This window comes from Salvelinus sp. IW2-2015, linkage group LG22 (genome assembly GCF_002910315.2).
Source record: "Salvelinus sp. IW2-2015 linkage group LG22, ASM291031v2, whole genome shotgun sequence".
Lineage (NCBI taxonomy): Eukaryota > Metazoa > Chordata > Actinopteri > Salmoniformes > Salmonidae > Salvelinus > Salvelinus sp. IW2-2015.
This window is the reverse complement of record NC_036862.1, coordinates 9,003,038-9,026,723: the sequence shown is the minus strand read 5'-3', so window position 1 is coordinate 9,026,723 and position 23,686 is coordinate 9,003,038. Positions and strand designations below refer to the sequence as shown.

Sequence of the window (23,686 nt, the reverse complement as noted above, 5' to 3'; positions counted from 1 at the left end):
TTGCTGTAGCAAACTGTTTTTTATTAATATCCTACATCTGTAAGCCTTGTGTTTATTTCATTTCTCCTGCAGAAGAGAGAGATGCTGTCCAGAAGAAGACCTTCACTAAGTGGGTGAACTCCCACCTGGCCAGAGTGTCCTGTCGGATTGCTGACCTCTACAACGACCTCCGGGACGGCTACATGCTCACAAGGCTGCTGGAGGTCCTGTCTGGGGAGATGCTGGTTGGTCAACCCATTCTCTGGTTCACAACCTCGGTCTACCTTTAAGTCAGTAGATGCTAGGAGAACAAGCACAAACTATTCAACAAAGAGCTCTGCATTGTAGTTATTTTTGTTACAAATATTATTCAGTCATGTCTAAATGTTTCATGAATGTTGTCAGCACTGCAGCTATATGTCATGTGTGATTGTATGAGAATAGTAGTCAGCATAATGTGGTTTGACAATTGGATGGGAACAGCATTTGCACGCTTTCTTTGCCATTGCGTTTTTTAATGAGAAAAACATTGTCTTACTGTAAAGGCATTGAGATCAAAGCAGTATTTCCCCTGTAATTCCCCTGCAGATTGCTTTGACCATTCAAGCATTACTCCTCTCACCATTCCACTCTTATGCTTTCTCTCATTCCCTCTACCTCCTTACCTCGCTGTTCTCTCCCCCTTCTCTCCCTCCTTCCCTCCCCCATCCCTCCCTCCCCTAGCCGAGGCCCACGCGGGGTCGCATGCGGATCCACTGCCTGGAGAACGTGGACAAGGCCCTGCAGTTCCTCAAGGAGCAGAGGGTCCACCTGGAGAACGTCGGCTCTCACGACATCGTCGACGGCAACCACCGCCTCACCCTTGGCCTCATCTGGACCATCATCCTTCGCTTCCAGGTAGTGACCTTGCCCACCCGTCCTGGTGCCTGGTGTTGTCTGTCTCTGTCGTTTCTGTTGTGGTTGTATTTACATTTCCTTTATTTTGTCATGCAGCCAACTCCTGTGAGGCCGTACCTGTCCCCTGTTGGGATTGTCCTTAAGACCTGCTGCTAGCTTAACCTCTGCTGAGGTATTTTGGGCATCCAGTTCCTGCAGGCCTGTGTGTGTCTCATGTTGGGGACGGTATGTTCTAGTGCTGTGTAGCTCTATTCCGTCTTTGTCCCTGTGGGGTACTTTTGAACTCAGTCAGCATGTGGATGATGACCCTCATGTGGGTGTGCACCGTTGTTTCTACAAACTCCTGTTTCTGACTGGTACATGTTCTACGGTGTGACGTCATAGACAATCTGCCCCAAGAGTCAGGAATAGTCTGATGAACCAGCGCTTCAAACTTGGACTTCTTTAGCCAATACAAAATGACCGGCGCATACGCATTAGCTTAATCTCTCACAAAGTACTTTACTCAGTAGGTCACTCCCATTGAATTCTATGGGCACTCCCACTAAGGCAGTGGTCCCCAAACTTTATTTGTCCCGTGACCCCATTTTGATATTTCCAAAAATGTGCGACCCCACCATGTAAAAAAAGGGATGTGATCAATTGCCAATGTTTCCTTTTTTTAACTGGGGCTATGACAGTCTATTACAAATTAGTCTGACAATAAAGTACAGTTTGAAGTGACTGAAAACCATCAGAAAGGTATTGGGATGTTCAGAAGATCATCAGGAAATAATTTTGTATGATCTTACGTGTAGAAAAGAACATCATCACTGATTTAGTGCCTGATCTTGTCCACTCTGTTCTAAAGAGTCCTGCCCGGCTTGTGGGCTTGAACGGTTCAGAAGATAGAGCCACAAGAAAACAGGAACCGCTATGTTTACTACAACTGCATCTACCAGCTACCAGAGGTTACTGACGTGCGGTTATGGAACCCCTACCTGTCCCAGACCTGCTGTTTTCAACTCTTAATTATCGGCTATGAAAAGCCAACTGACATTTATTCCTGATTATTATTTGACCATGCTTGTCATTTAAGAACATTTTGAACATCTTGGCCATGTTCTGTTATAATATCCACCCGGCACAGCCAGAAGAGGACTGGCCACCCCTCATAGCCTGGTTCCTCTCTAGGTTTCTTCCTAGGTTTTGGCCTTTCTAGGGAGTTTTTCCTAGCCACCGTGCTTCTACACCTGCATTGCTTGCTGTTTGGGGTTTTAGGCTGGGTTTCTGTACAGCACTTCGAGATATTAGCTGATGTACGAAGGGCTATATAAAATAAACTTGATTGATGATTGATTGACGTAACCCCGGTTCTAGGAGCATTTAAAAACAAACGATTTCAGAGTTGCTCTCGCAACCCCTAGTTTGAGAAACGCTGCACTAATGCCAACTTTGAATCGTTGATATCCCAGGCTGTGTGCAATAGCCTGGGGGGGGGACGTTATAATACACCTCCTTCAAACACAAGAACAAAGTCTTATCGTACATTTTGTCACTCTTTTTCACCAGTCTTTGAGCTAAGGTGAACCCATCGAAGAAAGAGACAGATTTAGCACTGTTGGATAAAGGTATCCACCTCTGGTGTCCCAGCGGTAAACAGAAGTAGGCCATAATTCTGTGTATATTATTGTCATGATTTTGACACAACAGACATGCTGGTTTCAGCACTGTCTTAATCTAGGAGAGAAAGGGCAGAAATCAGAGGGATTTGTCAGAGGGATTTACGAGCAAAGCTTGAATGTCACTCTTGTCCTGATCGTAGTTGGATCTCAAACAGGGACATACTGTCTGACATCCGCCTCAGAGACATACTGTACACATACAATGGGCACAAGGCCATACAGGACGCGATACCACAGACAAGTGACAGGCATGTACTGTAAGAAGCGCAAAATCATTTGGCTTTTGTTGTCGCCTCAGGACGGACAGTGGTGGTCTCAGCATAAACGCATGTCTTGCATTATTCAAATCAGCGTTACTCTGTATGTATGATTCAGGGACGTAGGCTAGTGGTGCCTACGGCGGCATGAGGAGAGGCTAGCATGGCATAGCTTATCGCTCTGCCTTCTAACAGTGATTATGGGTTGGCTGGGGCACTTTTGGCCGGCATCCCATTCTACTGCACTGACTGTGGAGCCAGCGAGTCGATGGCCTCTTCAATTTTGCTAGCAGTGAAAGAGGAGAAGCGCGTTATTGGAAACGGATTTGTGCTGTAGGGAGCAAGGGGTGGGGCTCCGGGCAGGGCAAGATGCGGTCAGGGCCTATCCTCCTCCCCACCCTTCCCTCCTTCTCTCTCTGCCACTCCTACTTCCTTCTCGGTCACCGATTCTGCAACCGTTTGGGGTTGTCTTGTCACTCTCCCCTCACGCTCCTCGTTTAGTTTACTACGTCTCTCCTCCCTTTCTGTCTCCCTCTCTCTTTCTTTCTCCCTCTCTTCCACCCCTCCCCTACCCTTGGACTGTTTCAGTTTACTTTGCCCAGTCAGCATGTAAGACCTAGCCACTGCAGCAGGCAGCAGACACAGCGAGAGAAAGGGGGGAAAAGAGGACTCCAGGAGGTAAATGATCTCCAGGAGGTAAATGATCTCCAGGAGGTAAATAATCTCCAGGAGGTAATTGATCTCCAGGAGCCGATTTCAAGAATCTAACAAACACTTGACACCTCCATTATATTTAGGAACTTAACGATTCCTTTCTAGTTGCTTCGCTCAGTGTCGTTGTGTTTGTGCTACTTAATTGTGACCTGCGTGGTGTATGCCTCTCTGTCACTGCCAGACGGTTTGTTTTTCTCAGGAATCTTGTTTATTGTTGGATGATATGCACTGCGATCAAGGGTATTTCAAATCTGCCTGATCTGAAATATGAGCAGGACATTTTAGAGATGGAATGTCCTCATTGGCTCTTGTAAAAAGTCAGTTTGGTTCTGGGCAGCAGTTTATTTGAACAATAGTTGTTCAATTAGACAATGACTAGTCCTTCTCTTTATACATACCGGTAGTGTTATTCTATCATAATTTAATCACAAATAACCGTTCCCTGTAGGTGGAGACTAAACTGTGCATGCAGTATAGTCCTATAAACCTCCAGTTGCTTTCCAGTGTGAGTGAGCATGTACAGTATGGGAGCGGATGAAGTGTGATTGGTTGATATGGGTGGTCCAGCAGATTCTAGGGTGTCAACCCTCCCATTAACATGTATCATGTCAGGGTGACATGATTGGGCCAATGGCTGTCATAGATGATGAGGGCGCACAGTGATGTTGTCATGATTCTGTGGCCTTCCTCCCAACATGACAGGCACATGTCTGTGTGCGAGTTAGTGATGAGACATGCAATGCAGTTGTGTGACTATTGGGGTGTATTCATTACGTCTTGCAACGGAAACCGTCTACCATTTAAGAAGCAAACGGAAGCAAACAGAGTAAATGGAACGAAATGGGGAGGGAGGGACCTACCTGAATTTGTCCAATAGAAACTAACTCTTGTTTTCATTGCAAAATGTTTTGTGTTAAGAGTAAACGTTTTTTTTTGCAAAACATTTTGAAACAGGCCAAAGTGTTTGCAATGGAATCGGCATAATGAATACACTCCTGGTGTGGCTGTTGAAAGGCACTGGGTTTTGGGTTCAGTGTGTTTGAAACTTACCAGCAACATGGGTGTGTTTCCTAACTGTTTTCTTCTCAACCTCGTAGTAATCTGGTGATTTTACTGAACTGAGGACAGTTTTGAGGCTGATTTCCTTGACCGTGGTTGTTTGTCTTCTGCTCTCCTTCCCTGTGTATACAGATCCAGGGGATTAAGATCGAGTGTGACGACAACAGGGAGACGCGATCGGCAAAGGATGCCCTACTACTCTGGTGCCAGATGAAAACCGCTGGGTGAGTGTCTTAATTGAACCAAAAGCCAAAATTGAACGTCAACCTTTGTTGACAGGGTGTTGACAGTTGTTTTACTGCTATTGTTACATGCAATGTCTTTAGTTAGATAGGATATATGCATTGGACCAATGGTTGTGAGTGTGTTCTGTGTCAACTGTCCCACAGGTACTCTGAGGTCAACATCCAGAACTTCACCACATGCTGGAGAGATGGTCTCGCCTTCAACGCTCTCATTCACCGACACAGGTCAGCATTGGCTAAACAAGCAAGTCTTGCTTTAAAATATGTATTTATGTGACCATGTAGAAAGTGAACTAAGTGACCTACTTTACTACAGGCCTGATTTGATTGAGTTCCATAAGCTGATCCGGTCCAATGCCACACACAACCTCCAGCAAGCCTTCAACATTGCTGAGCAGAACCTAGGGCTCACCAAACTCCTGGACCCTGAAGGTAAGACTGCACGGAGAATTGAAATAGCAGCTCGACAACCTCCTCAGCAATTCATGGACATTTGGTGACACATATCTCAAACGTGCAAACCTTCGCAGACCTTCAGCTACAGCGACCATAGTTTCTGTTTTACATGACCTGAAATGATTTCATGTGAAGGCGTGATTGTTATATATTGTATGTGTGTGCTGTAAGTGTTTGTGTATTGTTGTCCTTCCTGTGTGACTCTGCAGACGTGAATACGGAGAACCCAGATGAGAAGTCGATAATAACCTATGTTGTGTCCTACTACCATTACTTCTCCAAGATGAAAGCCCTTCGAGTAGAGGGCAAGAGAGTGGGAAAGGTAGGAGAATGCCGACACACTATTTAACCCTGGATCCTACTGTACGTGGCAGAACAATTGTCATTGGAACCTGTGTAAATATCTCCTACAGTATACAGTGATATACAGTGTATATACAGTGATATGTACTGTATGTTTTGAACCCATGAGTAACGTGATCAATATGTACAGTGCATTCGGGAAAGTATTCAGACCCCTTGACTTTTTCCACATTTTGTTACGTTACAGCCTTATTCTAAAATGGATTAAATAAATCACATTCCTCAGCAAACTACACACAATATCCCACAATGACAAAGCGAAAACAGAAATACCTTATTTACATAAGTATTCAGACCCTTTGCTATGAGACTCGAAATTGAGCTCAGGTGCATCCTGTTTCCATTGATCATCCTTGAGATGTTTCTACAACTTTATTGGGGTCCACCTGTGGTAAATTCAATTCATTGGACATGATTTGGAAAGGTACACACCTATCTATATAAGGTCCCACAGTTGATAGTGCATGTCAGAGCAAAAAACAATCTATGAGGACGAAAGAATTGTCCGTAGAGCTCCGAGACAGGATTGTGTCGAGGCACAGATCTGGGGAAGGGTACCAAAATATGTCTGCAGCATTGAAGGACCCCAAAAACACAGTGGCCTCCATCATCCTTAAATGGAAGAAATTTGGAAACTTCCTAGAGCTAGCCGCCTGGCCAAACTGAGCAATCAGGGGAGAAGGGCCTTGGTCAGGGAAGTGACCAAGAACCCGATGGTCACTCTGACAGAGCTCTTGGGTTCTTCTGTGGAGATGGGAGAAACTTCCAGAAGGACAACCATCTCTGCAGCACTCCACCAATCAAGCCTTTATGGTAGAGTGGCCAGACGGAAGCCACTCCTCAGTAAAAGGCACATGAAATGTGCTTGGGGTTTGCCAAAAGGCACATAAAGACTCTCAGACCATAAGATTGTCTGGTCTAATGAAACCAAGATTGAACTCTTTGGCCTGAATGCCAAGCGTCACATCTGGAGGAAACCTGGCACCATCCCTATGGTGAAGCATGGTGGTGGCAGCATCATGCTGTGGGATGTTTTTCAGCGGCTAGGACTTGGAGAATAGTCAGGATCGAAGTAAAGATGAATGGAGCAAAGTACAGAGAGATCCTTGATGAAAACTTGCTCCAGAGCGCACAGGACATCAGACTGGGGTAAAGATTCACCTTCCAACAGGACAATAACCCTAAGCACACAGCCAAGACAACGCAGGAGTAGCTTCCGGACAAGTCTCCGAATGTCCTTGAGTGGTCCAGCCACAGACTGGACTTGAACCCGATCGAACATCTCTGGAGAGACTTAAAAATAGCTGTGCAGTGACGCTCCCCATCCAACCTGACAGAACTTGAGAGGATCTGCAGAGAAGAATGGGAGAAACTCCCCAATTACAGGTGTGCCAATCTTGTAGCATCATACCCAAGAAGTCTCGAGGCTGTAATCACTGCCAAAGGTGCTTTAACAAAGTACTGAGTAAAGGGTCTGAATACTTATGTAAATGAAATATTTCCGTTTTTAATTTTTAATAAATTAGCAAACATCCTATTTTTGCTTTGACATTATGGGATATTGTGTGTAGATTGATGAGGGGGAGGAAAACGATTGAATCAATTTTAGAATAAGGCTGTAACCTAACAAAATGTGGAAAAATTCAAGGGGTCTGAATACTTTCCGAAGGCACTGTATATCATACTGTATGTTTTGCTCACATCAGTGTAGTTGTGTAGGTCAAAACAAACTGATAACGATTCAATCTATTATCAATCCACTATCAAAAGTTATGAATTAAATCACTCCTACGTAAAATCCATCCATGCTAAATGTTTACGTGTTATACAGGTGTTGGACAATGCCATTGACGGTCAGAAGATGATCGATCGATATGAGGCTCTGGCCTCGGAGCTCCTGGAGTGGATCGAGAAGACCATAGGCATCATCAGCAACCAGAAGTTTGCCAACTCCTTAACGGGTGTCCAGCAGCAGCTTCAAGCCTTCACCACCTACTGCACCATCGAGAAGCCCATCAAGTAAGTCAACACTGTGCAAATGACACATAATAGCACCAATTACGTTTTATATCTACTGTATAGTGGTCCCGTTCATACAACAGAAGGTTTCAAACTTCAAACTTTTGTTTTATACAAATATCACTAAACAATTTTTGGATGCTTTAGTTTTAGGACAGGATTTAGGTTGAGTCAATAGTTTCACCCTTTTATAGTTTTAAAGTTCTTATCGGTTGATGTTATTTTCTCAGTGAATGCCCCCAGACAAATGCTTTTGATTCATCTGATTCTCATTTGATGTGTGCTATATGACATAACTGTTGCGGTATTCAACAAAAAAAACTACACATTGATGGGTGTGGGCACAATAGTATCAGCATGAGGCCCTAAGCTGGCATGTCTGGCATAATTAAGCACCCAGTTAGCCGTGCCATGTGACTCATGCCCTATTTGACCAAAAGGGACTGGATCTAAGTGATGTGACACCCAAATGTGTCTCCAGACCCTTTCACTCTGTGGCTAGAAGATAGACATCTCCTCTGGTGACTAGTATCTCTGAGGCCTTACCCGGCTTCTCACCCAGCCTAGTTGCCCTGGCAGCCCTCGATGGCCAGAGGTGGTCACCTATCATATAACTCTGGAATCTGCTCAGTGATGACCACTTATTAGTTTTGAATTAGGTTACAACTAGACAGTGTGTGGAGCTAGGTCACATGTAGTAATGAAGGCCTTTGCTGTGAAGGTCAAGCCTGCAGGAAATGTCACGGATAATCTATTGATGAGTTGCGTAATTCATAGGACTGGCACAATGATTGTGTAAGCGACGACTATGGATGTAGACCGTCATGAAAACCGTCAGAAGCGTTTATTTTTTGTGTGGAACAAACAGCTGACTGAAGACAGGGCGGCCGGGCATTCGTGCAGTATTCAAACGATTATAACGGTGATCGTGGTCATTTGGCTGACCAATAATCGTCATCCAAAATTCCATGACCGTCACTACCCTAGTAACTTAGTAATAGGAAAAAATACAGGTCTGTCATCACTTCTGAGCAGATGGTTATTTGAAGTTACAGGATCTAGGATATGACACCTGTGATTTTAGGTTTCAAACGGAGCCAACCTTGTGCAAAGTACTGTGTCTCAGGATGTTTGTGAAACACACTTTGTCTTGTGCTAGGTTCCAGGAGAAGGGGAACCTGGAGGTGCTCCTCTTTACTATCCAAAGCAAGCTCAGAGCTAACAACCAGAAACCATACGTGCCTCATGAAGGGAAACTCATCTCTGATATTAATAAGGTAATGAATACTGGTATAAGTGGGAATAAGGAGTGTCTCAAATGCCTGAGCAGATAATACAACAACTGGACAGGTCTTGGCAAATATAAAATCCTTCTTTATCAATATCAGGTTCTTTAAAATGTAGCAAATCCGTGCAAATTACTCCTCTTTATGTTTGTTACCATGCTGCATTATGGGTACATTTCCCTCTGTTTTTCATTTGGCTAGGCGTGGGAGAGGCTGGAGAAGGCGGAGCACGAGAGAGGCGTGGCACTACGGCAGGAGCTGATTCGCCAGGAGAAGCTGGAGTTGCTGGCCCAGCGGTTTGACCACAAGACCACCATGAGACAGGCGTGGCTCAACGAGAACCAGCGCCTCGTGTCTCAGGTAGGGACCACAGGGCCGAAGTGACTAATGTCTCTAACATATCACACAGGGGCCATATCATCACAGTTATATAGCAATAGTCTTACAGCTGTGGATTGAGAATGAAATGTCTTTAGAATGTCTTTTTTAGAACAAATGGCAAAGTATTGTATAACATGAATTACTTTTAAATATACATTGGTATATTTAGATGTATTTTCCTATGACTGCATTGCTCTGACTGGGTAAACCCTTACACTATCACCTGCCTGTAGTTAAGTGATCCTCTGCCTGACTGAATGTCCTGTCCCACCAGGATAACTTTGGCTACGACCTGCCAGCGGTGGAGGCCGCCATGAAGAAGCACGAGGCCATTGAGGCAGACATCTCGTCGTACGAGGAGCGCATCGGGGTGGTGGTGGAGCTGGCCGGGGAGATGGAGACGGAGGGCTACTACGACATCCGGCGCATCTCGGCCCGCAAGGAGAACATCCTGGGCCAGTGGAGCCTGCTGAAGGAGCTGGTGGTGGGGAGGAAGGCCCGGTTGGAGAAGAACCTGGCCCTGCAGAAGACCTTCCAGGACATGGTCTACATGATCGACTGGATGGAGGACATGCAGGTGAGACAAGTATTGTGTCATGCTTTTGACGTTACATGAACGCTATACTGTCTCTAAGTTGTGTCGACTCAACAGCATAGACTGTGGGTTGTCATTTGTGTACACATGAAATGGTAATGTGGAGATACAGTACATGAAAAAACAGTGAGAAACCCTTGAGAAATTGACTTTGACGTTTCAGTACAGGCAGCATGGTCAGTGGAAGCACTGCTGAGTGTCAGGAAGGTGACCAAGCTCCCTCTCACCACAGGTCCAGCTCCTTTCCAAAGACTTCGGCAAGCATCTGCTGGAGGTGGACGACCTGCTGCAGAAACACAGCCTCCAGGAAGCTGACATCACAGTGCAGGCAGAGAGGGTGCAGACCCTTAACACAGCCGCTCTCAAATTCACCACCATTGAAGGTAAGACATCAGATGGCTATGTTCAGAGATCATCTTCAGTGAGAAGTGGAATGTGCTTTCATAACAACTTGGTGATTTTGAGGGAGGAAAATATTTGGATACGATAGGATTAGAAATACTGGCTGTTGCTGTTATGTCTCCCATGGTCCCGTAAAAAAGCACAGTTAACAAAAAAAGGAGTGTTTTGTATTAAGAGTGTGTAGGAGTACAGTTTACTGTACATTGAGTGGTGAAGATGACCATGGCACTTCCTGAGAGACCCACAAGAGGGCAAGCATGACTTTCCACAACTTATTTTCTGAAGATCCATTTACAATACAGAAGTGAATTAATTTAGTTATTTCAATTTTGTGGATATTACATAGTTATTTTGTAAAACTTTACGCCCGTTTTACATCCAGTAGTAGTGTTTTGTTTACATGCAAAGTTAATTGAGTCTTTGGATACAGTCCCCCATAGACATCACTAATAAAGACATGTATATTGAGTGCTGTCCCCTGTTCCCTATTCTCTCTCCTTCCCAGGCTACCAGCCCTGTGACCCCCAGGTGATCTGCAACCGGGTCAACCATGTCAGCACCTGCCTGGAGGAGCTCAAGCAGCTGGCGGCCAAGCGGCGCTCGGAGCTGGAGGAGTCTCAGCACCTCTGGGCCTTCTTCCAGGAGGTGGAGGAGTCTGAGGCCTGGATCCGTGAGAAGAGCTCCATCCTGGCCGCCCAGACCTGCGGCAAGGACCTGAGCAGCGTGCTGCGGCTGCTCCAGAAACACAAGACCCTGGCTGGGGAGCTGCTGGCCCACCGCTCCCTCCTCCAACAGATCATGAAGAAGGGCAAGCAGATCCTGATGGAGAAGAGTTTTGGCACGGGCGGCATCCAGGAGCGCATCATGGAGGTGAAAGGGGAGTGGAAGAGGCTGGAGGACCAGGCGGCGCAGAGACTGGGCCACCTGCAGGAGGCACTCAACTTCTTCCAGTTCAGCACGGAGACGGACGACTTGTTGGCATGGCTGCAGGACGCCTACCGCCTGGTTTCCAGTGAGGACTTTGGCCACGACGAGTACTCCACCCAGTCACTGCTCAAGAAGCACCGGGGTGTGCGCGAGGCCGTGGACAAGCACCGGCTGCATGTAGTAACTCTGCGCAAACACATGGTGGCGCTGCCACTGCACTACCGGGAGCTGGACGAGGTGCAGTCAAGAATGGGCGAGGCGGAGCAGCTGTACGCCGAGGTGGCCGAGGTGGCCGTCCTGAGGCAGCAGTGGTTGCACGACGCGCTGGCTGTCTACCTCATGTTCAGCGAGGTCAACGCCTGCGAGGTGTGGATCGACGAGAAGGAGCAGTGGCTCAACAAGATGGAGGTTCCAGAGAGGCTGGAGGACGTGGAGGTCATAGCCCACAGGTACAGCTCCCGTCTGGGGTGGAGATCATAGGGAGAATGTTAGATTTAAGTCATGCTTTTAGTTCTAAAGTTAGTCATACATTTTTAGGGAATCCGTTCCTTGAACCCTCCCTCATAAGGGCTACATAACACTGTCATTTAAAACACACATTCTCCCTCCTCTCATTTCACACTCTCTGTAGGTTTGAGAGCCTGGACCAGGAGATGAACAGCCTGATGGGAAGGATCCTGGACGTGAACCAGATAGTGCAGCAGCTCCTGGACAGTGGTCACCCCAGCTCTACAGAGGTTAGAGGCTGTCAGGACCACCTCAACAGCAGGTAACCCACCCCACTGTTCTCTGACTGACCAACTCCGAGGTGTATTCACTAGGAACCAAACAGAAGCAAAAGGCCAAAACGGGGAAGGACTAAACTGACCTTTACCAATAACAATGTTTTGCTACAGTTTGCTATGGTGTGCACTAATGAATGCACCCCAGGTCTACTCCACAACAAGACATAACATAGACCTACGGGTCTCTCTGTTTACCCACACAGCACCAATATGTGATGAAAGTGTGACTTATCTGCATTGCATAATAACACGGGAGTTACATTTTGTTGAATAGATTCATCAACACAGGATAAAAAAAAAAAATCAGGCTGAACACTAGATAGGCTGCGTTTATACAGGCAGCCCAATTCTGAAGAGATCTGATTAGTCAAAAGACCAATTCAAAAAGAAATGAGAAGATCAGAATTGGGATGCCTGTGTAAACGCAGCCATAGAAACACATCTGTAAATCCATGTACAGCACATGGTGCGTAGTGCATTGATGATATTCTTTTCAAAGTGGCCCAGTTACCTCATTCTTAGCTAATTTCCTACAATATAAGGGGAGGGAGGAGGGTTGATAAGAATAATCTGGTCCACTGTTCTTATTTGGCCCAGATCGGGAGCAACAGAAGCCATGATGATCACATGCTCCCTGCTGATAGACCTGGAAGGGGACTGATTGGACCAGAGACCCTAGTGACACCATGGTGACACAGGCAGACAGATCTAAGGCCAGGGCCAGGGTAGTGGATGATGGTTTTGGTAAAATGCTACAGTGGCCCAGTTCCTCCTGACTTTGGCATACATAGCCTATCTCAGGGTGACCATCTGTGTCGACTGCCTGCCACACCGGGTGCAAGACCAACCTGCCCAAAATGTGTTCTATTTGGCTTTACTATATTCTCCCTCAGTCTCAAACTGTTTTAGTTGTGACTAAATATAGCGTTCATTGATATTGTACATCTCTGTGACATAGTTTAGGTAGACTTCGGCTTCTGTTGTTCAGGTTTGCTTAATGCTTTGACCATATCTGGCCAATGGTGCTTCATGATATTGATACCGTTTGAAGCCTCTGGCTATAGGGTCCTGGCATGACGTCATGTCGGATATGCTTCGCTAAATGACTATAATTCATGCCTGTTCTTTTGCATGGGGACCATATTAACAGCCTGTGTGAAGAAAAAGACAAAAGCCTTTGAGATGCAAATGACAACTAACAAGCAAAACCAATGTCCCTCATTAATGCATTTGATCAATTGCACTCTTGATTCCATCCTCTTGGGCAAAATGAAAAGTATTTTCATATTTAATACTTAGTGTATGTTTTTGTATACTGACTGAATTATATGTGAATTATAAGCTTCAAGCGGATGCAGACTAACGCTGCCCCCATTCCCACCCCTGTGCCTCTGTCTGTCCCCCCTCTCCCCACCACTGTGCCCCCTTCCTGTTACCCCCCCCGTCCCCACCCTGTGCCCTGTCTGTCCCCTCTCCCACCACTGTGCCCCTTCCTGTTAACCCCCCACCCTGTGCCCCTGTCTACCCCCACCCCTGTGCCCCTGTCTGTACCCCCTCTCCCCACACATGTGCCCCTGCCTGTTACCTCCCCCCTCCACACCCCTGTGCTCTTGTCTTTCCCTCTAGATGGAACCGCATCGTGGAGATGGTGGAGCAGAAGAAGGACCACCTGGACTCTGTCCTCCGTCTCCAGAACTACCTGCTGGAGTGTGCTGAGATCAAGTCCCAGATCCAGGAGAAGCGCAAGGCCATCGACGCCATCAGTACGTGGGGAGTGACCTGGGTGGGGTGCTGGCCCTGCAGCGCCGACTCTCCACCATGGAGGGGGCCCTGGCCGTGCTGGAGCCCAAGCTGCTTCACCTGCAGCAGGAGGCAGAGGAGCTGGCTATCTCGCACCCGGCCAAGGCCATGGAGGTCCTGGAGCCCTTCGAGGGCATCAGTGTGGAGTGGGAGGAGCTGAAGCGCACGCTGCAGGGCTGCGAGGACTCTCTGATGGTGGCGGGGCGGCTGCAGCAGTTCATCCAGGACCTGGACTCCTTCCTGACGTGGCTGGTGCAGACGCAGACGGCGGCAGCTAGCGACGAGCTGCCCAACGCGCTAGAGGAGGCCGAGAGGCTGATCAACCGCCACGCGGCCCTGAAGGAGGAGATCGGGAGGTACGAGGAGGACTACGAGCGACTGCAGGCGGTCAACGAGCTGCTGGAGGCCGAGGAGGCGCCGCTGCCATATGCGGCGCTGCAGCAGTGGCTCCAGAAGCTGGATGTGGGCTGGAACAAGCTGCTGGAGATGTGGGAGAGCCGGAGGGAGGTGCTCGTGCAGGCGCACATCTTCCACCTCTTCCTGAGGGACGTCAAGCAGGCCGAGGCCTTCCTCAACAACCAGGTCAGTTAGCCTCTTGTTGGACATCCCAACATCAATATATCTATTAGCAATGTCTAGTAGTTAGGCCTACTGAGGCAATTAATCCCAAATCATCATTAGCTAATCTGAAGCTGGCCCTACATGGAACCCAAAAGGGTTCTACCTGGAACCAAAAAGGATGTGTAAAGGGCATTGTGGAAATGATCAGAGGGTTGCTTTTCCAGTTACACACAGCACAGCACAGCATATGCCTGTGATTTTTAGCCTAGATGTAGAATTCATAGGTGGCTCTATAGCAGGAAATCCCAGCAAGATGTGCGTAATGAGGGTTGCCAGGTGTGCGTAATGAGGGTTGCCAGGTGTGCGTCGTGATGGTTTGCGTCATGAGGGTTGCCAGGTGTGCGTCATGATGGGTTGCCAGGACCGGTGGTTAGTAAACCGGCGACGTCGAGCGCTGGAGCGGGAGTAGACATGACAATGAGGTTAAAATGTCAACATATAGTTCATTTAAACAATTTTTTGTTTTGCATTTATATTCATGCACAGTATATCGTCCTTTATTGGGCCATGTGTGTGAGTATGTACAGTATAATGGTCTATAGGCTATGCATGCTGGAATATGCACACCACTTTATAAAGTGCACTCCATTGCAGGGTCTTTGCGTGCAGAACAGAGTTCCATTCCAGTTGCAATGTCAGAAGGCATTTCCCCCGACTGCTCTGTCCGTGTGTCAGAGCATGTCTGTTCTGGTTTGATGACATACCTTTACCAGAGACCCAGTTCTCCCTTAGGCACAGAGGCCAAAGGATTTCTTTTTGAATAATTGTCAAACAGAGTGCCATGACTTGTTTTTGGTCTTTCACCTATGTTTCTCTCAACCCTTGTATCGTGTATCCGACCATACATATAGGAATGTCCTTACGCTATCGCTTTGCTTTACGTGTAGTTGTGTTGAACACAACAATTCAGCAGTCACAATTCAGATATCCATTGATCAGGAGTACAATGTAGTGTTCCTTGCCAATAATGACTGAAACCTGACCTCATTATAGTCCTTAGAGATCAGCATATTTATCATTCAGCAAAATAGAATCTACACCTCTTGCATGTACTAAACATGCTAATGTAGTTATTGATAAAATGCCATGAGATGATACCCATGTCTGTGAGCACATACTACACACGAGCTTGTTACAGTAATATTCCCATTTTCTCTCTCAGTTTTCGTTCTATTCCCTCTAATCTCTTGTACATTTACAAACTCTTCACTGACGTGCGGTTCTGACTCTGTCCATTCTCCCTGGCCCCCTCCAGGAGTCAGCCTTGGCTCACGTTGAGCTCCCCACCACGGTGGAGACAGTGGAGGCTGCCATCAAGAAGCACAAGGACTTTACCACCACCATGGAGCTCAACCTGCATCGCATCAAGGCTGTCATCGAGGCCGGAGAGAGCCTCATTAGCCAGAGCAACATCTACTCGGACCGCATCAGGGAGCGTGTGGACACCCTCGCTAACAGGTGGGTGGCGCCATAGGATTGTTCGACCCATAAACTGAATATACACCTGTCCTAATTTATACGGGGCGGGGGGGGGGAGGGTGCTGTGGTCAAGTCTGAAACGCATGAGGTATAGGTAGATGTGTCACTTGTCACTTAGCAGAGGCACAACACTATGTATGAATACACGGTGGATATTGAAATATAAAATGTTGTTCATCAATACAAGTTAATTACTATGGTGATAATGAAGTGGTCTGGGTAGCAGGTGGGCTTCACAAACACAACGGTACACACGAGGAGACAAAGCATAAGCGACCCGAAAAGAAACTCCCCTCGTTGATACTTTCTTTAACAGCAGAGCATGACATTCATACTGATGGGCGAGGCAAGGAGGGGCCTAGTTAACCCGTAGCCAATTCTCCACGCCAACAATAGCATGGGGCGACCACATGTGAGGGAGATATTTAGATGAGACCGTTGGCCGACTCTCGTCTTTACACTGTTGTTCGGTGTGCTGCACCGAAGCCATCAACCTCATACATCGAGTTCCAGTTGCAGATACCAGTAGAGTGATTGATGCACTGTGTGAATGAATGGCTCTATGTTTCTGCTCTCCTCCACAGAGGCAACCAGAACCGGGAATTGGCCCAACAGTGGCTGGAGAGGCTCAACGGCCAGTGGGGGCTCCAGAGGTTACTACAGGACTGCCACGAGGTAGGACACAACATGACAAAAATGTCACAACCAACGCTGGCATATCAATGGAATAACCAATGGGAGGTTGTAGGGGTTAAAAACAAGGGCTTGTGTTCGGAGCTGTGCTGTACATGGCTTTGCTTCGGACCACAGGGGGTCAGGCTCAAACCTCCAGATGGATATCGTGTTGCTGGATCCTTCAGTGATATACTAAAACTCTGCTTAGCTGAAATTGAATGACATCTGTCAGACCTGTGGTGGGGTCTATCTCTTCCTCAATCTTTATATCAGGGTTGACAACATTTTTTCTTCGCCTATGTAAGTTGAATGATTTGAGCCAGCCGGCTGCTGTGTTAGATGCTTAACTTGGGGATGTGAGTGACAGACGAACTTGACTCTTCTGAGGTTTTGATGTGATTAGTTGTTGTTGTTGACCTGCTGGATCTTTCTGACTGGACAGTCGACTTCTGGCAAACCCCTTCAGAGAGGCGGACCTAGTTGATAGTCGGTGGATATTTGTCATTTGGTTGTAAAGGAAGATGATGCTTTGCTATGATTGACATGACTTTGACTGCCAGGTTTAAGCTGTGCTGTGTGCCTATGGGTCAGAAGAGCCATATTCAGTGTCCAGTGCCGAACCTGGATATATCACCTGTTCAAAGGGTTTCATAGTGTGCCCCAGAGCTACCCTATTTAACACAGAGCTTTATTCAGTTTCTGCAACTTTCTCTCTGCGTGCCCTGCGTTGAATAATTCACCACCACCACCTCCCTATATCATTAATTCAGGGTATAGGGAGAGTGTATCTGTGGTAGAAGGCTTCCCTTCCAGTGTGTGGCCTACTGTATGAGAATGGCACACACTGCGACAGTTTGAAAGAATGTGCAGAAGTGTGTTCTTAACTTTCACGCTTATAATACAGCTGTACTGGCTTGAGAAAAAAAGGGTTGATGCACATCCAGTGAATGGTTGATACCATGATCGCCCCCCCCCAAAAATGTCATGTTTATTTTTTTTACCCCTTTTTCTCCCCAATTTTGTGGTGTCCAATTGGTAGTAGTTACAGTCTTGTCCCGTCGCTGCAACTCCTGTACGGACTCAGGAGAGGTGAAGGTCCCCCGAAACACAACCCAGCCAAGCCGCACTGCTTCTTGACACAATGCTCGCTTAACCCGGACGGCGCTGGGCCAATTGTGCGCCGCCCCATGGGTCTCCCGGTCGCGGCCGGCTGCGGCAGAGCCTGGACTCAAACCCAGGATCTCTAGTGGCACATCACATTGATCTGACCTGACTGTGGACTGGAGGCAGAGGCTCATCATCTCTAATAGCAGTGATACACTGGAGTCCATTTGATTAGCGCCATTCTTATATTTCCCATAAGCTGCTGCCTCCCAGTCTCCACATGGGTAGAGTTCATTTGGAGTCCCAGGGGGGGCTTATCCGCCTGTGACCCAACTGACCTCTCTGGTCAGGAGGGCATCATCCAGGGGTGGTCCCCGCCTCCAGAGAGTAGGATGCTAAGAGGTTGAAGAGAATAGCTGGGCCGTCGGAGAGGAATATACCGTGGACCCTTTAAACGAAAGCAGAGCAGTAAATCTATCAACCCCCCCCCACTCAGTGATGTAATTTCAAGTGCAGAGCATTCTCCCTGTTGACGCCTCACAACAGCGTAGGATCTCTCTCTCTCTCTCTCTCTCTCTCGCTGGCTCTCCCTCGATGGCTCGATCCAGTGCAAGCTTTCGATCACCTCGCACTGCTCAGCCACTGCAGCAGCAGCAGGGTTGGGGAAACTGGGGCTTGTTACAGCCCGGAATACGGTCGCGTGCAGCTGGAAGAGGCAAGGACTGCAGCAGAGGGACAAACCAAACGAGAGAGAGAGAGAGGCAGGCAGGCAAAAGGAAAAGGGTTGGGGATTGGGGGTGGAGAAGAAAGACAATATGAATGTGATAGAGGAGTCGTGAGGTGCTCTGAAGAGCGATGAGCGTGTCTGGATTTCTTTGGAGCCAGAGGAGCAGAATCTCTCCCCTCCACTCCCCCCCCCTCGACACTATCAAACGCCGGCCCCCTCCTCCCGCATCCCATCCCTCCTTCCTTCCTCCCTCACCTCACAGCATTACTAACCACAACCACTGAGCCTCCAGGCTATCACGGATGCCTCTAAATCCCAGCCCAGCTATCTGTAGGTGGGGGCTGAATGAGGGGGAGAGGATAGGGTTCATGGGGAGGGGCAAACCTGCTCCTGGAGCCTGCCATTTTATTGTTTTGGGGAGATTTTTCATTTCTCCATTTCTCATTCTCTCTCACTTGTCAGTGGTCCGCCTCCTTCTCGTCTATCTCCCTCTCTCTGGATTGAACACACCAGCCACAGCAACGCGCCACGGCAACGCAGCAGCAGAGAAGCTAGTGCAGCCTCAACGTCATCTTATCTGTTTTTTTTGGGGGGGAGGAGCAGCTTTGCCTTGCTGCTTGTTTGTTTTGATTCCTGCAGCATCTCCCTCTCTTACTGTGGAGGATTTGTGCTTTATTCCTACCTGGACGGGCAGGTCGAGGATGTGGATACGTACCCCCACCCATCACAACCCTATGAGTCGTTCCCGTTAAACGCTGCCTGCCGGTAAATGGAACCGATTTCCCGTTAAATCTCAGGGGACTAGCAGTCGAGGAGGAGAGAGACTAGTTCAGAGGATGAGGGTGGAAATATGTGGGTGGCAGGCAGGCGATAGAGATATTGCTGGTACTGATGATGTTGAATGGGCAGGGATATTCGCAAGTCATTTTGTATGTTTGGCCCTAAATGTAATGGGCAGCTTGCTTTTATAACTAATGTGCCAATGGATTATGTGCTTGTGTTGACCTGGTGCTTGTGTGTGTTCTGTGTACATGTGAATGAATTCCTGTTGCCATGTGTATGCTTGTGTGTACAACACGTGTGTCTGCATTCATGTGTCTGCCGTATGTGTTTAATATGCATGTGCTCGACCTTGTGTGTGTGTGTGTGTGTCTCTGTGTTCATGTGTTTTGGATGATTGCTTTTCTACTATTTCCATGGGTGTTCATTTTTGTTTGCATTTATCTTTTAGGTTTTCACATGACTATGGTCATATGTTCAGCCTGAATACGTCTCTGTGTGTGCTTGTACAGGTATTGTGCGTGTGTTTGTGTCTCTATGTATGTGTGCATCTATGCTACTCTGCATACAGCTGTTAGTAGCCTACATTGTCCACCTAGATGACAGTATAAATGCATTGAGGGGCATGATCATCCTGTACTGACAGCTCTGTCCCTTGTCCCTCAGCTTGGAGACTGGGTGGCAGAGAAGATGCTCATGGCTCGTGACACGTCCCGCGATGAGACGCAGAAGCTGCACAAGAAGTGGCTGAAGCACCAGGCTTTCATGGCCGAGCTGGCCCAGAACAAGGAGTGGCTGGAGAAGATCGAGAGGGTGAGTACAGTACCGCTGGGACTCTACACAGAGGCTGGGGGTGGGTATCTACCATGAGCTGATGCTCAGGAATGGGGAAGGGGAGACTGAGCTAGCTGCTCTGTTGGTGGTGGCAAAGTTTTGGGTGTGTGGTTGGGGATGGGGAGGGTAAGTTGGTATCAACTCATTCTTTACTATGTCATTTGTTTTGTTTTGTAGGTTAAAAATACAAAGTTCCTTGTTACAATGTGGTCAGACCAGCATATATACTGTATATAATCAACTGACAATAGTATCTGCAATATTTGTGGTTCGTAACGATTTTATTTGCTCTTATATGATTTATTTAGCTATTCGTGATTTCTAAGCCTGTTTGGAGTCTGACACAGAAAACACGCATAAACTGGACGAGAATTGTCATTTGGTTTACCGTTAGTTGAATAAAAGCACAATCACAGGCACTGAGAGTTGACGGTTGAATGTCAGTGAATAGTCTCTAAGAGCTCTGGTGAAACCAGAGATTCCCTGATGTGCCTATGACCACAAACAGCTTTGCCTGAAATCTCTGCTGGTCACATCAACACATCATATCTATGGGCCCTGCCTGCCCTATCAGATTGATACAAACTGTAACATCAGTGGGCTAATTGCTTTAGGCAAGTAACACAAGTACACCCACTGGCTCGGATGTGGCTCATTATACCCTGTTATATCCAGCCCATTCCTCCTAACCGGAACAGGGCTGCACTAGGTGCACATGAAGTTGAGTGGAAATGCGAGCGTTTTCACTGAACACTGTCAGTATGTGTACACTGTGCAAATGGATTTGGGAACGTGGCCATTTAGGCCTAAGTATATACAGAAGTGTAATGCAGGCTGAGTCTCTAAGGGGTACGATCCATTATAGATAAAAATTCAGGTCATCTACGTAGATAGATACTGAAGTGGTGTTGGAAAGTGCTTACTGCAGCTACTGTACAAGGGAACGATTGCTTGGAGGCACGCCCATGGGCATGCCGATAAGCGCAGGAGCAGAATTGGAAGCATGTTATCTGCATATAGCTCCTCTTACAGTAACGTATTTCTAGGTACAGTATGATTAGCCACATGTCTCCCAGTGATGCTGTGTACCCAAACAGAAACACCGTTTTCTCCCCCAGGGCCCCCGGCATAACGTTGGTGGGAAAACAAAGTAAACATGTTGCGACAGACACCCTAAATGCACCGTAGCACAGCCGTACTGTGTGTGTGTGTGTCTCATCTGAAGCCATGCCAACTGGTGACCTGCTCTGTGTGTTTGTGTGAGAGAGTATGGGGGTTGCCTGATATCTGTAAAATCTGAAAATGATTGAACATATATTTACACTACATTCGGAAAGTATTCAGAGCCCTTGACTTTTTCCACATCACAGCCTTATTCTAAAAGGGATTTTTTTTTAAATCCTCATCAATCTACACACATGACAAAGCGAAAACATAATTTTTTAAAACATTTTTGCTAATTTAAGTATTCACACCTTTTGCTATATGACTCGAAATTGAGCTCAGGTGCATCCTGTTTCCATTGATCATCCTTGAGGTGGTTCTACAACTTGATTGGAGTCCACATGTGGTAAATTCAATTGATTGGACATGATTTGAAAGGCACATATGTCTACATAAGGTCCCACCATTGACTGCGCATGTCAGAGCAAAATCCAAACCATGAGGTCGAAGGAATTGTTCGTAGAGCTCTGAGACTGGATTGTGTCGAGGTACAGATCTGGGGAAGGGTACCCAAAAAATTCCTGCAGCATTGAAGGTCCCCAATAACACAGTGGCCTCCATCATTATTAAATGGAAGAATTTTGGAACCACCAAGACTCTTCCTAGAGCTGCCGCCCGGCCAAACTGAGCAATCGGGAGAGAATGACCTTGGTCAGGGAGGTGACCAAGAACCCGATGGTCACTGACAGAGCTCCAGAGTTCCTCTGTGAAGATGGAGGAACTTTCCAGAAGGACAACCATCTGTGCAGCACTCCACCAATCAGGCCTTTATGGTAGAGTGGCCAGGCGGAAGCCACTCCTCAGTAAAAGGTACGACAGCCCACTTGGAGTTTGCCAAAAGCCACCTAAAGGACTCTCAGACCATGAGAAACAAGATTATCTGATCTTGTCACGCCCTGACTTTAGTTATATTTGGTTTCTTTATTATTTGGTTAGTTCAGGGTGTGACAAGGGTGGTTTGTTTAGTTTTTGTATTGTCTATGGGTTTTTGTCTTGTCTAGGGTTTTTGTTATCTATGGGGATTTTGTATTGTCTAGGGGTAATTAGGTTGATGGTGGCCTGGATGGGTTCCCAATCAGAGACAGCTGTTTATCGTTGTCTCTGATTGGGGAGCCTATTTAGGTTGCCATTTTCCAAGTTGGTTTTGTGGGTAGTTGTCTGTGAGCACTACGTTGGCTTCACGGTTCGTTTTGTTGTTTTGTGAGTTTGTTAGTGTTCTTTGCTTAAATAAATAGAGGAATGGATTCTAATCACGCTGCGCCTTGGTCCACTCCTTTAAACGGCCGTGACAGGTCTGATGAAACCAAGATTGAAATCTTTGGCCTGAATGCCAAGCGTCTCACCTGGAGGAAACCTGGCACCATCTCTACAGTGAAGCATGGTGGTGGCAGCATCATGCTGTGGGGATGTTTTTCAACGGCAGGGACTGGGAGACTAGTCAGGATTGAGGGAAAGATTAACGGAGCAGAAAACCTGCTCCAGTGCGCTCAGGACCTCAAACTGGGGCGAAGGTTCACCTTCCAAAGACTGTAAGCACACAGCCAAGACAACGCAGGAGTGGTTTCAGGTCAATGTCCATGAGTGGCCCAGCCAGAGCCCAGATTTGAACCCGATCGAACATCTCTGGAGAGACCTGAAAATTGCTATGCAGTGACACTCCCCATCCAACCTGACAGAGCATGAGAGGATCTGCAGAGAGGAATGGGAGAATCTCCCCAAATACAGGTGTGCCAAGCTTGTAGCATCATACCCACGAAGACTCGAGGCTGTAATCGCTGCCAAAGGTGCTTCAACAAAGTACTAAGGGGTCTGAATACTTATGTAAATGTGATATTTCCTGGGGGGGGTTCTTCTAATTGATTAGAGAAAAAGTCAAGGGGTCTGAATACTTTCAGAATGCACTGTATATTATGGAATCCAGACTAGCTTGGAATCCAGACATGTGTAGAACCACAGAGGTTCATGAATATATCTTAGCTTGACAAATTCAAACACAGATCAACTCGAGACATTTGAGTTTTATCTCTGTTCACGATTCAGGATAATGACCATGGTTTTGTTCTCAGATTGAGACATGAATATCAGATATGCCTTAGAAGGTTTCAGTATTTTGGAAAGAGTAGCCTTTATTTCCGATTTTTTTTAAATTTTTACTTACACTGCATGGCTTATATTAATACTGTAGGCTATACCATAATATTGAATAACAGTGGAGAGGTTTTGCATTTGGCATTCATTATGTTTTTCATGGATGTAAACTTTGCAAGTACTATTGTACTTGCACAGCAGACATTTTTCTATAAAACCATATCAGAATAGTTTATAATACTGTCTGTTTTCGCTGGTATTCTGTCTCATATATTTTCTCATCTGTGTTGATACACTCTGACCTGCCTATAGATTTCCCTCTGTA

General features: G+C 46.9%; 1 protein-coding gene across 1 annotated transcript in view; it reads left to right on the top strand.

Moving 5' to 3' along the window:
• The window catches only part of LOC111949720 (spectrin beta chain, non-erythrocytic 4-like), a 61,443-nt gene that overhangs the window by 11,990 nt on the left and 25,767 nt on the right, over positions 1-23,686 (top strand). The window contains 18 exon segments of the mRNA XM_070433958.1: positions 73-224; positions 703-876; positions 4,703-4,794; positions 4,960-5,040; positions 5,132-5,247; positions 5,481-5,593; positions 7,466-7,653; positions 8,813-8,930; positions 9,141-9,299; positions 9,595-9,897; positions 10,148-10,298; positions 10,823-11,693; positions 11,876-12,013; positions 13,656-13,797; positions 13,800-14,411; positions 15,706-15,908; positions 16,514-16,604; positions 19,882-20,028. Of these exon segments, the coding sequence (XP_070290059.1) occupies positions 73-224; positions 703-876; positions 4,703-4,794; positions 4,960-5,040; positions 5,132-5,247; positions 5,481-5,593; positions 7,466-7,653; positions 8,813-8,930; positions 9,141-9,299; positions 9,595-9,897; positions 10,148-10,298; positions 10,823-11,693; positions 11,876-12,013; positions 13,656-13,797; positions 13,800-14,411; positions 15,706-15,908; positions 16,514-16,604; positions 19,882-20,028 (3,851 nt within the window).